The 12,686-nt window shown below is 37.7% G+C and overlaps 1 protein-coding gene and 1 pseudogene across 1 annotated transcript; both read right to left on the minus strand.

Annotated features, from left to right (window-relative positions):
• Nucleotides 1-727: 727 nt before the first annotated feature.
• On the minus strand, nucleotides 728-3,877 carry LOC131773624 (uncharacterized; annotated as a pseudogene).
• A 5,576-nt stretch (nucleotides 3,878-9,453) lies between these two features.
• Nucleotides 9,454-12,461, minus strand: LOC131773625 (uncharacterized). Its single transcript, XM_059089560.2, has one exon. The coding sequence runs from the start codon at nucleotides 11,593-11,595 to the stop codon at nucleotides 9,853-9,855; it is 1,743 nt and encodes a 580-aa protein (XP_058945543.2). The 5' UTR covers nucleotides 11,596-12,461; the 3' UTR covers nucleotides 9,454-9,852.
• Between the last annotated feature and the right edge of the window lie 225 nt (nucleotides 12,462-12,686).

Raw genomic sequence — 12,686 nt, forward strand, 5'->3', positions numbered from 1 at the left:
TATGAGATGTATAGACGCGCTCGCACCAGAAGAAAATGAAGAGACGTCAAACAGCAAACAAGATGAAGAACAATCAATGGCTTGGTGCGGCTCAAACCATCTGCTTTCTTCACAGTGGGGAAAGCAATTAACAATTGGTTCATACGTCAGCGTGCGTTCATCAAGATATGAAACACGCGGGAAGTTTGGAGAGCACGAAAGATGCGTAAGAGTTGCTGGAGGCGTTGCTCGAAGCGTAGCTTTGTTTTCTTTTTCTTTTCGTTCTTTTTGGGGAGTTAAAAACTCCATTCCCAAAGAAAAAGTAGGCAGTTCTCCCTCATCAGTTGGTCTACAACTTTCCATGTTTAGCTTAAATTGCTGCCGAAGTCTTAACCAGTTTTTTAACAGCAGAATCCCAAAGTGAAAAATCGCGGAGAAAATTTGTTTTCTCGAGGGATTTGTTTGCTGACGTCATGAGCGTGCACAATAGGAATATGAAGCACGCTCACGCAATTGAATTTGATCAGACAAATTTACTAGCTATGTTATAATGTATATTGGAGCACTGATTTCACTGATAACGTCGACTGTCACGGGCTCACAATAAGAGAGTCCAATAGGTGCGCAATAAGTGAGAAGTGTGGACTAAATCAGATTTCCTTCGTCTCTGAGCGATATTTATCTGGATCTGATAAATAAGACCTCAAACTGGGTGGAAAATGAATAGGTTCACGCAATTTATCTCGAGACATGACTTTTTTATTCTTTTCAAGTGTTTGTTAGAAAAAAAATGACTGAGGTACCACACACATAATATTTAATAATAACTTCGACTGTATCGATTAACCCGAATAGTTATTAAATAAAGGTATGAACTACACTCTCTAGGGGTATAGAGGCTTGATAACTCACTCTAAAGGCTAATGAAACACGCAAAGAGTTTTCAAATCACTCAGCCTATACTCAGGAGAAAACTGTCGTTCCGTTTACCAAGCATCAAGAACCGATCGAAATATTATATCAATACTATATAAGCCTGGAGTATCGTTAATACTTGAAATGAGAAGAGTAAATCAGTTCTTAGTTGCTTTAATTTTGCTGAGTGTAAAATTCTATAGTAAGAGAACGAGTGATTTCAAAGTAATTACTGATTTGATTCAAACGTTTATATCGCCAAAGTAATTCTCTGGTAATATACAACAACCATTGCTTCCTGACATCAACAAAGTAATAAGGAATATTATTATACATTAAAGTAACTATGAAAACTCTGATTTGTTGGAGAGAATTCAGTTAGCATACATAGACGTGTGAAGTTGACATATAGCAGTTTAGCAGATATTGGGTTATAATATTGAGTTCAAAGTCTGCCTAGTTTCCAAGCTCCTCGTCCGTGAAGTGCTCTCAAAATTTGCAAACTCAGTGAGAAGTGTCTCCTTCGGCAGATTGTTTCAAGAAATGTATAATAAAACAATTACTTAATTAAGTTTTCACATAATATTAAAGACAGGAAAATGTTCGGCTCCCGGTCATGATCTCGAGTCAAATATTCTCCCATCTTGCTCTTCCACTCAGACATTAAGTAAATTGAAAGATGAGACATTACGGTCAATAGTGCAACCTCGTTTCTTAACCCTCACCCCACCCCTCAGGATGAAGTATAGGACTTTTCAGTTGCGCACCAGCAGTTGTACTTAAAGAGCAGACGTTTACTAACACTGCATCTAGCTAAGTCTGGCGAATAGTTTAAAACTTTAGAACAGATTAGTTTAAGTCTATTTTTACAACTTTGAAGCAGGGGTTTGGTTCACTGCGTTGAATTCTAACATGAGTGAATGAGAAATTATATTCAAGGGTGAAGTTCAGGATATCAATTTTAAGATTCTCATGAGATTTAAAAATACTCTGTGATACTACACACCAAAACGTCTAATAAGTTATTTATTATCCAACTACTTTCTGCTAAGTCTTTCTGCTCATTTCTTATAAGGCGGGAAAAACAAAGCGGATAGAGAAGCGTAGCGCGTAATCGACTGGTTAAACAGGTTTATTTACAGTACAAAATAACCAACTGTCCAAATAACCCTACAATATCGCCGGATATTTGCGTTCTATTCGCGCGTTATTTGTGCTCTACTTTGAGCAGTTGGATAATAATAACCGGTTAGTGTAATATGTCAACAATCTCTGACACCACCACAAGTCAATTGACTCAAGGAAGGATGAAAGACGCCGACATTTAGCTTTTAGAAGTTCTCTATGTAAAAGGCATTTTGCAAGGGTGACCTTTAGACTCATCAAAGCGCCCATGCACAACTTCCAAGAGATTTGTTGTCGTCCAAATAGCCAATGGAACCAAGTTAATTATCACAACCACAAAGTGTCTTTTCCATCTTTTGCGCCAAACAGCCATAACCGCGATATTCTGAAAGCGAGTCTCGATGGCCAAGGATACGCCGTTGAAAAACCATTCGATAACTAGCGGAACTGAGGTATGAATAACAAATTTCTGAAGCAACGTCGACGATGAAGTGTTTTGTAAATAAATGAATTGGTATACGTTCAACAATCCGTTAACAGACACAATAGCAGTTGATTCAGACAACATGCTTATGATAACGATATCAGCCATTAGTCTCTCGCGGCGAGGAGTGCGAAAACTTCCCCAAGGAGCTGATCTTCTTTTCAAGATCACATGACAAATATGATCAATGAAGACCATGGCACTTCGTTCTATAACTTCTACCACACCGTGGATTATTCCAAGAACAGCGATATATTTTAGGTTTTCAAGTTCTGCCTGCATTACTCGAAACATGATCGCTGATCCAAAATACAACGGCACTAACAAGACGTACGAGTATCCCGGATGAGTAATTTTCTTCAAGCGTTGAGTGCAAAGTCGTAAGATTACCTTAAAATAGCTGCAAAGAGAGGTGAGAAGAGTGCGATAAGGAGTTTTCCATATTCAGTTTGTTTGTTGTACATTGGATAAATATACGATGATATAAAGATGGCAATAAAAAAAGGGAAGCAAATCGGTGTTGTCAATTTTATAAATAAGCTCGCTCTGCTTGATAGGTTCCGGAAGTGATATGTCAGAAGATAAACTTGGCAAAATATGCTAATTATAAATATAACGTTGAGAGGAATCTTCTGATTCACAGAAAGCTGGGAATGAGATATTCCAAAGACTTGAAGGACAACACGATACACTGTATCCACACAGAAAAAGACAAAAGTAACAAGAACTAGTTTTCTTTTCAGGCCCTTTAACTGATGTGGTCGAAAAAGAAAAACTATTCCTGCAAAGAACCACATGTAAAGAAAGGCAACACCTATCACGTCAGACCATGTTCTGATCCATTGTATTCTGACTGGGATTGTCTCCTTCGGGTGAAATTGGCAGTTGCGTGTCGTTTCGTACGAGACGTAACAGATCAGGACGTAAAAAAGGCCGAGGATGAAAGCGCATAGAAGCGAAATAAATGCGCCGATGCACATTGATTGACAAACTGTGCGAAGAGCGGATGGTCTGAATCGCTTCCAAGCCATTTCGTCTTCTTCATCTTGCTGTTCATCTTCATCTTCTTCTGGTGAGCTAGCGTTAATAAGCCGATATCTAACTCGAGAATTACCAACTGACAATAGATCATTATCTTCGTCTGAAGGCGGTGAATATTCCTGATAAATGGGTTTATCAACGGGCTGACAATTCCACTCTCGACCCTCACTGCTTAAGCTATCGTCATATCGTAAGATCTCCACTTCAGGCTCATCAGGGTCGTAATGCTGCGTCACACTGCGTGTGAAGCTAAATAAAACACGGGCAAAAAATTCAATCAGCAAACTGTTAGTCATGGTCCGCGTTACAGAGTCTTCGAGTGAGCACTTGAGATCTTCAATACCTAATGAACGTGTTTTGAATAAGCTCCGGGTTTTTTATTACGATGTTTTGAAAGTGAAAGTGCCAACAAAGCAGAAACAATCAGCATGTTAGGGAAAGTATTGACTACTCCACTTGTGAAAGTGAAAGTGCTAACAAAGCAGGAACAATCTGCAAGTTAGCGGATATATTCACTACTCCACTTGTTCAATGAAAATTTGAGTAAAAGAGATGTTGACGATCAACATTATTAATTATAATTAATATATATAAATATAAATAAATATAATTCAATTATAATTAATTGAATTTTAAACAAATCCCCACAAAGAGGTAGTCGGAGTGAATACTTCAGCTCGTTGACATCTAATAAACATGTTATGAATAAGCTCCAGTTCTTTTTAGTGTGATGTTTTGAAAGTGAAAGTGCTAACGAAGCAAAAACCATCCAGCTCTGTCAAGGATCTGGTGTAAATGCCTCATTTGCATTACACGGCAACAGGCCAAGTGTCGACCAGAAGAATCCACCACTATACTGTACAGCGTGAAAATTCAAGTGACAAGATGCCAACGATTAGTCAGTAATAAAATCTGATGTTTTTCTAAAGATTGTCAGATGTAATTTCACCAATGGACCATACACTTGGTACAGGCGGGAGGTATTCTTTTGTTTTGTCTGATATTAGGCGCATTGTTCTTTAATATCCATGAAAGTAAATAACTGCACCTTATTGAACACTGAGAATATCAATCACTTCTTCGCCAATTTTAATTTAAGAACTTGTTCGTTAAGGCAAACATTTCACCCAGGACCTCTTCTGTAACAATCAGTCTCGAAAAATACTGATTTCTTTGGCACTTTGTCTTTGCACGGTGCTTATGTACGCAAATTGTTTTCCATTTGTCCACGATGATTGAAACGGCTCGACAGAATTTGTCAGATGAGCTCTTAATTCTTTTGTGTGGGTTGAAGCGCAGACACCGTATCGAAATTAAGCTTTCGGTAAATAATTTGAATAATATTAAGGAAGGAACTTGTTTGATTCAACCGGCAAAAAATTGTCAGAGCTGAAAGCTTGAATGAAGTAAATAACAGACAGTTAACGATTAGTCTGTAATAAATACTGATGTTTTTCTAAAGATTGTCAGATTTAATTTTAGGAATGGACATTGTACTCGGTATTGTATCAGGCGGAAGTGTTCTTTTGTTTTGTCTGATTTTAAGCGCATTGTTCTTTAATCTCACTGATTGAGTGTCGCCCTGAAAGTAAATTATTACACCTCATTGAACACATAGAATATCAATCACTTCTACGCCAATTTTAAGTGAAGAACTTTGTTCTTAAAGGCAAACATTTCACCAAAGACCTCTTCTGTAACAGTCAGTCTCGAAAAATACTGATTTCTTTGGCAAAGAGATAATTGTCGTGTATGACGAAACTTCAATTCATCGTTGCACGGCACCTACTTATGCAAATTGTTTTCCATTTGTCCACGATAATTGAAACGGCTCGACAGTATTTGCCAAATGAGCACTTGATTGTTTTGTGTGGGTTGTTGGCGCAAAGGCCGTATCAAAAATAACCTTCCGGTCAATAATTTGAAGAATATTAAAAAAGGAACTTGTTTGATTCAACAAAAAATTGTCAGAGCTGAAAGCTTGATAAAGTAAATAGCAGAAAGTTAGGAGAATTGTTGCTGGAATCTTGCGGGAAGAGTGAAAAGCTTCCGTTGCATTTCAGGGAAACAAGAAACTGAAGTTTCTAGATTTCATTGCTTCAGTGATGTTCAGTAAACATTTACGAAGTAAGTCAAAATAACAACGATCGGCCAACTTAAACTGTAGCCTCCCAATATCCATTTATTATTTCTAGATAAGCTGCCATAAGTTTTTTTCAATGATGATCGCACTCTTTGGTAATATGTCGAGTAAAATATTTAATTTTCTTCCTGATTTCAGGAGTATTGTGCATCGATATCCATCACTGATTGTGACGCTTGCGACGAAAGACGAAGCTTCGAGGGGTGTCGCTAAGGCGTGTTTGCTAAGTGTCGCTGATGTCGGGACTATTTTACAGGTCGTAGTAAAACCACGAAAACCAAGATGACGGTTAACGGTGTTTATTCAGGACGAAGAAGATCACAAAGACGATCACGATCGTAAACTGAAATTACAATAATATTATAACGAATGCATGAATCTACTTGAATTAGTGCGAAAGGCATGAAAGAAACGCTTTACGTGCCTATGTCGCTAACGCGATTAAAATAACAACAATTAACGTAAATTAGCATAAACAAATCATAAAAGGCTAAATTAAAACTACTCGAGATTCAAAGATCGGCTGCACGATGAACATTTGCGGCTGATCAAAAGCCCAAAGACTAAAATGTGGGCGTTGCTGTCTGAGCGTCTAGTTCTTTCAAATTACTCTTTTGATTTCAAGATAATTAGTTGTACTATTGTACAACACAGTACATATGTGCGCTATCGCCCAAGGTGAAAAACTAAACTTAAACACATTGAAATAAAACTAACAAAATTGCTTAAATATCGGTCCCGCTTGTGCAAAAGGTTTAGAACAAAAGAACGAAGGTACTGCTATTCAAGGCGAAATCTTGCGAAACTCTGGCTTAAAGGGACGCTAACTTAGCTTTTATATGCGCGTGGTGACGCTAAAAGATCCGATTACAAACCAATAGGAAAAAGATAAACATTGTAACTACGATCGTAACTAGGCACACAAAGTAATTGATAATTGATCTAATCAAAAAACTGTTCTTTTGTTCGATATCCTTAACACTGATTGAGCGAATATGTCAATGCAAAAGAGTCACGGTCATTTGATATCATTTGGCTTTCGAGCCTATTTGGCAAAAACTTTCTAACCGTTTCAATTTTAAGTCCCGTGATGATGAAAGAATTCGAAGAGATATTTTACGAGACTAATTCTTAGGGAAGGTATTTTGAAGTCATTGAAGAAGTGTTTGCCTTAAGAACAACCTTCTCAGCCTAAAACTGATGTAGAACTGATTCCTAGGTTCTTCATTTGTTCAATAAGGTGTGGTATTTTGGACTTACAAAGTTACAATCAGTAATGGATATTAAAGAACAGTGGGCTAAACCTCAGCGAAAACAATATATTACGTCATGCCTGATATGGCAATGAGGCTATTACTGATTTAAAGTCTGACTACCTCTTTATAAGGATTTGTTTAAAATTCAAACGATAGACATATATAAATTAATGATATTGATCGTTAACGTTTTTTTTTCTTCAATATTCAGTAAACAAGTGGAATAGTCAATACTTTCGCTAACATGCAGATGGCCATAGTATTGTTTCTCCTCTGCTAGCATTTTTTACAATTCACAGAGCCTATTAAGACCCTACGTCAAAATATCCTTTGATAATGACAGGACTTCGCTTCCTTATATTTTCACTATGGATGTACTTTCACTTTCCAGGTATAAATTTAACTAAAAGATAGCACATTTTAGGAAAGATTGCAGTTTGTATCTAAATTTTAAACTCTTCACTTAAAGTCGGTCATTTCACGGCTGAATTATGAGCAGAAGAACACTGATAGAGGTGTTTGGTCACATTACGTTCAATTTCACACGAGGCGTAACAGTGTATCAGCGACATTCTGGCTTTCGTCGCGACTTTTTCTGTATATCTCCAGCTTACGTCAAACAAAACAAGGAAGGTAAACTTCGGACCGTTACTTTTGCTCGGCTTGTTGGAATTGTTCTGAAAGTAATTTCAAAGATTTCCGTTCAGAAATTTACTCATCGGGGATATTCGTATTTGTTACTAGTGCCGGTGTATTTTGGCTGAGCTGTTATGTTTCGAGTACTGCAAGCCGACTTGGACGGTTTATAATCCATGGCTGCTCTTGGAATAATTCTCTTGGAATAATTAACAGCATGAAAGAAGAATAAAGAAGCATGATGGTTATCATTGATCACTTCTGCCACGTGGTCTAGAAAAGAAAATTAGCTCCTTGGGGAAGTTTTCGCACTCCTCGCTGCGAGAAACTAATGGGCGATACTTCCGTTATAAGCATGTTGTATGAGTCAATCGGCCTCGTGTCTGTTAATGGCGTTTTCGTCTTGGCGTTTTTTAGCTTCCATTGTATCGATTAACCAATAGTTATTAAATAAAGGAAATGAACTGCACTCTTTAGGGGTATAGAGGCTTGATAACTCACTCTGAAGGCTAATGAAACACGCAAAGGGTTTTCAAATCACCCAGTCTAGTCTTGAGAGAAAACTTTTGTTCTGTTTACCAAACATCGTGAACCGATCAAAATGTTATATCAATACGATATAAGCTTAGAGTATTGTTAATACTTAAACTGAGAACACTGCAAAAAAAAAGGGTGTTCACCCGTTCGGAAAACAAGTTGTAACTATTTGAAAACGCGGCATTATTCTCGCATTTTCTGATATTTTCCGAAAAAGAAAATCCAAAGTTTTCCCGTTGTTGTCGAGTCGGCGAATTGGAGTATTCGTTCCATTATCGAGCAGTTTTCCTTCACAGTTAACTCTACGAAAACAACTGTTTTCCTGGTGTTGAGAGCGCGGTTAAGAGACGGGAAAACGGTTTGTATTTTGTTGTTTATTGGTGTTTTCCAGTAACAAAACATTGTTTTCACAGGAGTTTTACGTCGAATGCAACGCATTTTCTTCCATTTTCAAGGACAGTAAATGCGTAGATAACGCTTGAAAATCACGTGTCGTCCAACGTTCACAGGCCGACCAATATAATGAAATACGATGTTTTCTAGAGTTTGTGGCTGTTTGCGTTGAGAAAACGCGTTGTTATCGACGATTCACCATTCGAATGCGGTTATTCCCACGCATTTTCTCGTATTTGCCATTCGATTATCGTGCGGCAGATATTGGGTTATTATGTTGAGTTCAAAGTCTGCCAAGTTTCCGCGCCCCTCGTCCGTGAAGTGTTCTCAAACTTTGGCAAACTCATAATTATAAATTATAATAATAATATAATATAATAATAATAATATCGGCAGATTGTTTCAAAAAATATATAATAAAACAATTACTTAATTAATAATATTAAGGACGGGAAAATATTTGGCTCTCGGTCACGATCTCGAGTCAAATATTCTCTTGTCTGGCTCCTCCACTCAGTCATTAAGTAAATAAAATTGGAAGATGAGACATTATAGTCAATAGTGCATTCTCGTTTCTTAGCACTCACCCCACCCCTCAGGATAAAGTATGGGACGTTTCAATTGCGTACCAGCAGTTGTAATAAAAGGGCAAAAGTTTACCAACACTGCATATAACTAAGACTGGCGAATAGTTTAAAACTTTAGAATAGATTGGGTTAAGTCTATTTTTGCCGTAACATTGAAGGTCACTGCTACTTACAGAAAATCGTTGTAAAATTCTTTTTTATCCTAAAACTCCGAAGCAGGGGTTTGGTTCACTGCGTTGAATTCTTGCTTGAGTGCATAAGAAATTATTTTCAAGTGTGAAGTTCAGTAGATTAACTTTAATAATCTCATGAGATTTAACTCTGTTTTTCCTATATCTAGAAATAATCTTGTTAAGTGCGTGACTGCTGGACAGTAAATCATTTCACTTAGAAACAGTGCACTCTAAATACGCAGTTTTGAAAAGTTTATGATTATAAATGTACCTCAATGTCTGTATGTACACAGTATGTTCTTATTAAAGGAGATATGAGGCATCTTTTAAACCGACAAGAAAGATGATGTTCTTGAAAGCTTCGTGGTAAAATCCTCGCTAGTGCGTTAATGTACTAAAAAACAGTACAAAATACCAACTGTCCAAATAGCAGAACAATATCGCAGGATATTTGTACTCTACTTTGTACAGTTGGAGAATAATAACCGGTAAGTGTAATATGTCAACAATCTCTCACACCACCACAAGTCAATTAACACAAGGAAGGCTGAAAGACCGCCGGCATTCAGTTTTTAGAAGTTCTCTATGTGAAGGGCATTTTGCAAGGGTAACTTTGAGACTCGTCAAAGCGCCCATCCACAAATTCCAAGAGATTTGCTGTCGTCCAAATAGCCAATGGAACCAGGTTGGTTATCGCAACCAAAATGTGTCTTTTCCATCTTTTGCGCCAAACAGCCATGACTGCTATATTCTGAAAGCGAGTCTCGATGGCCAACGATACGCCGGTGAAAAACCATTCAATAGCCAGTGGAACTGAGGTATAAATTACAAATTCCTGAAGCAGCTTTAACAATGGAATGTTTTGTAAGTAAATGAATTGGTATACGTACAACAGTCCGTTAACACACACAATAGCAGTTGATTCATACAACATGCTTATGATAACGATATCAGCCATTAGTCTCTCACGGCGAGGAGTGCGAAAACTTCCCCAAGGAGCTGATTTTCTTTTCAAGATCACATGACAAATATGATCTATGAAGACCATGGCGCTTCGTTCTAGAACTTCTACCGCGCCGTGGATTATTCCAAGAACAGCGATGAGTTTGAGGTTGTCAAGTTCTGCCTGCATTACTCGAAACCCGACCGCTAATCCAAAATATAACGGCACTAGCAAAATGTACGAGTATCCCGGATGAACAATTTTCTTGAAGCGTTGAGCGCAATGTCGTAAGATTACTTTAAAGATAACTCCAAAGAGAGGTGAGAAGAGTGCAATAAGGAGTTTTCCATGTTCAGTTTGTTTGTTGTACATTGGATAAATAAACGATGTTATAAAGATGGCAAGAGAGAAAGTAAAGCAGTAGGGTGTCGTTAATTTTATAAATAAACTCGTTCTACTCGACAGGTTCCGGAAGTGATTTGTCAGAAGGTAAACTTGCCAACATATGCTAATTAGAAATAGAATGTTGAGAGGAATCTTTTGAGTCACAGAAAGCTTGGAATGAGATATTCCAAAGACTTGAAAGACAACACGATACACTGTTTCCACACAGAAAAGGACAAAAGCAACAAGAATGAGTTTTCTTTTAACGCCCTTTAACTGATACGGTCGAAAAAGAAAAAGCATTCCTACAAAGAACCACATGTAAAGAAAGGCAACACCTATCACGTCAGACAATGTTCTGATCCACTGTATTTTAATTGGGATTGTCTCCTTCGGGTGAAATTGGCAGTTGCGTGTCGTTTCGTACGAGACATAAGCGATCATGACGTAAAAAAGGCCGAGGAGAACAGCGGAAAGAAGTGAAATCAATGCGCCGATGTACATTGATTGACAAACTGTGCGAAGAACGGATGGTCTGAATCGCTTCCAAGCCATTTCATCATCTTCATTTTGCTGTTCGTCTCCATCTTCATCTGGTGAGCTCGCGTTAATGAGCCGATATCTAACTCGAGAATTACTTGCTGACAAGAGATCATAATCGTCGTCCGATGGCGGTGAATATTCCTGGTAAATAGGTTTATCGACGGCCTGACGATTCCACTCTCGACCACCACTGCTTAAGCTATCGTTACATCTAAAGGTCTCGACTTCAGGCTCATCTGGGTCGTAATGCTCTGTTACGCCGCGTGTGAAGCTGAATAAAACACGGGCAAAAACTTCAATCAGCAAACTGTTAGTCATTATCCGCGTTACAGAGTTTCGAGTTAACACTCGGGATCTTCGATACCGAATGAACGTTTCAAATAAGCTGCAGTTTTTTATCATGTTTCGAAAGTGAAAGTGCTCACAAGGCAGAAACAATACTCCCGCAATCTGCATACTAGCGAAAGTTTTGACTATTCCACTTGTCCAATGAAAGTTGAAGAAAAAAGATGTTGACGATCAACATTATGAATATAAATCTCTATCGTTTGAATTTTAAACAAATCCCCATAAAGAGGTGGTCAGAATGAATACTTCAGCTCGTAGACATATGATGACATGTTATGAATAAGCTCCAGTTATTTTAAGTTTGATGTTTCGAAATTGAAAGTGCCAAGGAAGCAAGAATCATGAAGCCCTGTCAAGTAATCTGGTATAAATGCCTCAAGCAGGCCAAGTGTCGACCAGAAGAATCTACCAATATACTGTACTGCGTGAAAATTCAAGAGACAAGATGATAACGATTAGTCAGTAACAATTATGATGTTTCTCTAGAGACTGTCAGATGTAATTTCACCAATGGACACTGCACTCGATATTCTATCAGGCGGGACGTTATCTTTAGTTTTGTCTGCTTCTACGCAAATTTTAAGAAAAGAACTTTGTTCTTTAAGGCAACAATTCACCAAAGAACCCTTATGTAACAATCAGTCTTGAAAATTTGTAGAGACTAACACTTTGTCGTCGCACGTTGCTTACGTATGCAAATCGTTTTCCATTTGTCCACGATGATTGAAGCGGCTCGACAGTATTTGCGAGATAATTATGGTGGGGGTAAACCTAAAAAATGCCCATTTTTTTTCATCATTTTCCATAGTTAGTTGAAAACCTAAGGAAACTATATATCACTGGAAAGCTTGTGACTTGAAGATCATGAAAAAAAAAATTTCACGCTCCACATGTCAATTGTAATAGGATATCACTCATTTAATTGTGCCACCTGCTGGGTTCGACCAAGGGTTACTTAAGGTAAGATAACTCCTTCTGGCACTACTAAAAAATAATGTTTTTAGTATCAATTCAAAGAAGACATGTTGCTTATTGTTATGAGCAGAAGGATTTCTGGTATGTTGAAAACATTTCAAATGATGAGCGATTAAATTTGACATGGGAAATTGAAGGGATGTTTCACGTCATAACTTTAAGTACATATATCATATGGAAAATTGCTCTACATATAACACCAAACTTATCGAGAGGAACACTGA

Source organism: Pocillopora verrucosa, chromosome 8, assembly GCF_036669915.1.
Source record: "Pocillopora verrucosa isolate sample1 chromosome 8, ASM3666991v2, whole genome shotgun sequence".
Lineage (NCBI taxonomy): Eukaryota > Metazoa > Cnidaria > Anthozoa > Scleractinia > Pocilloporidae > Pocillopora > Pocillopora verrucosa.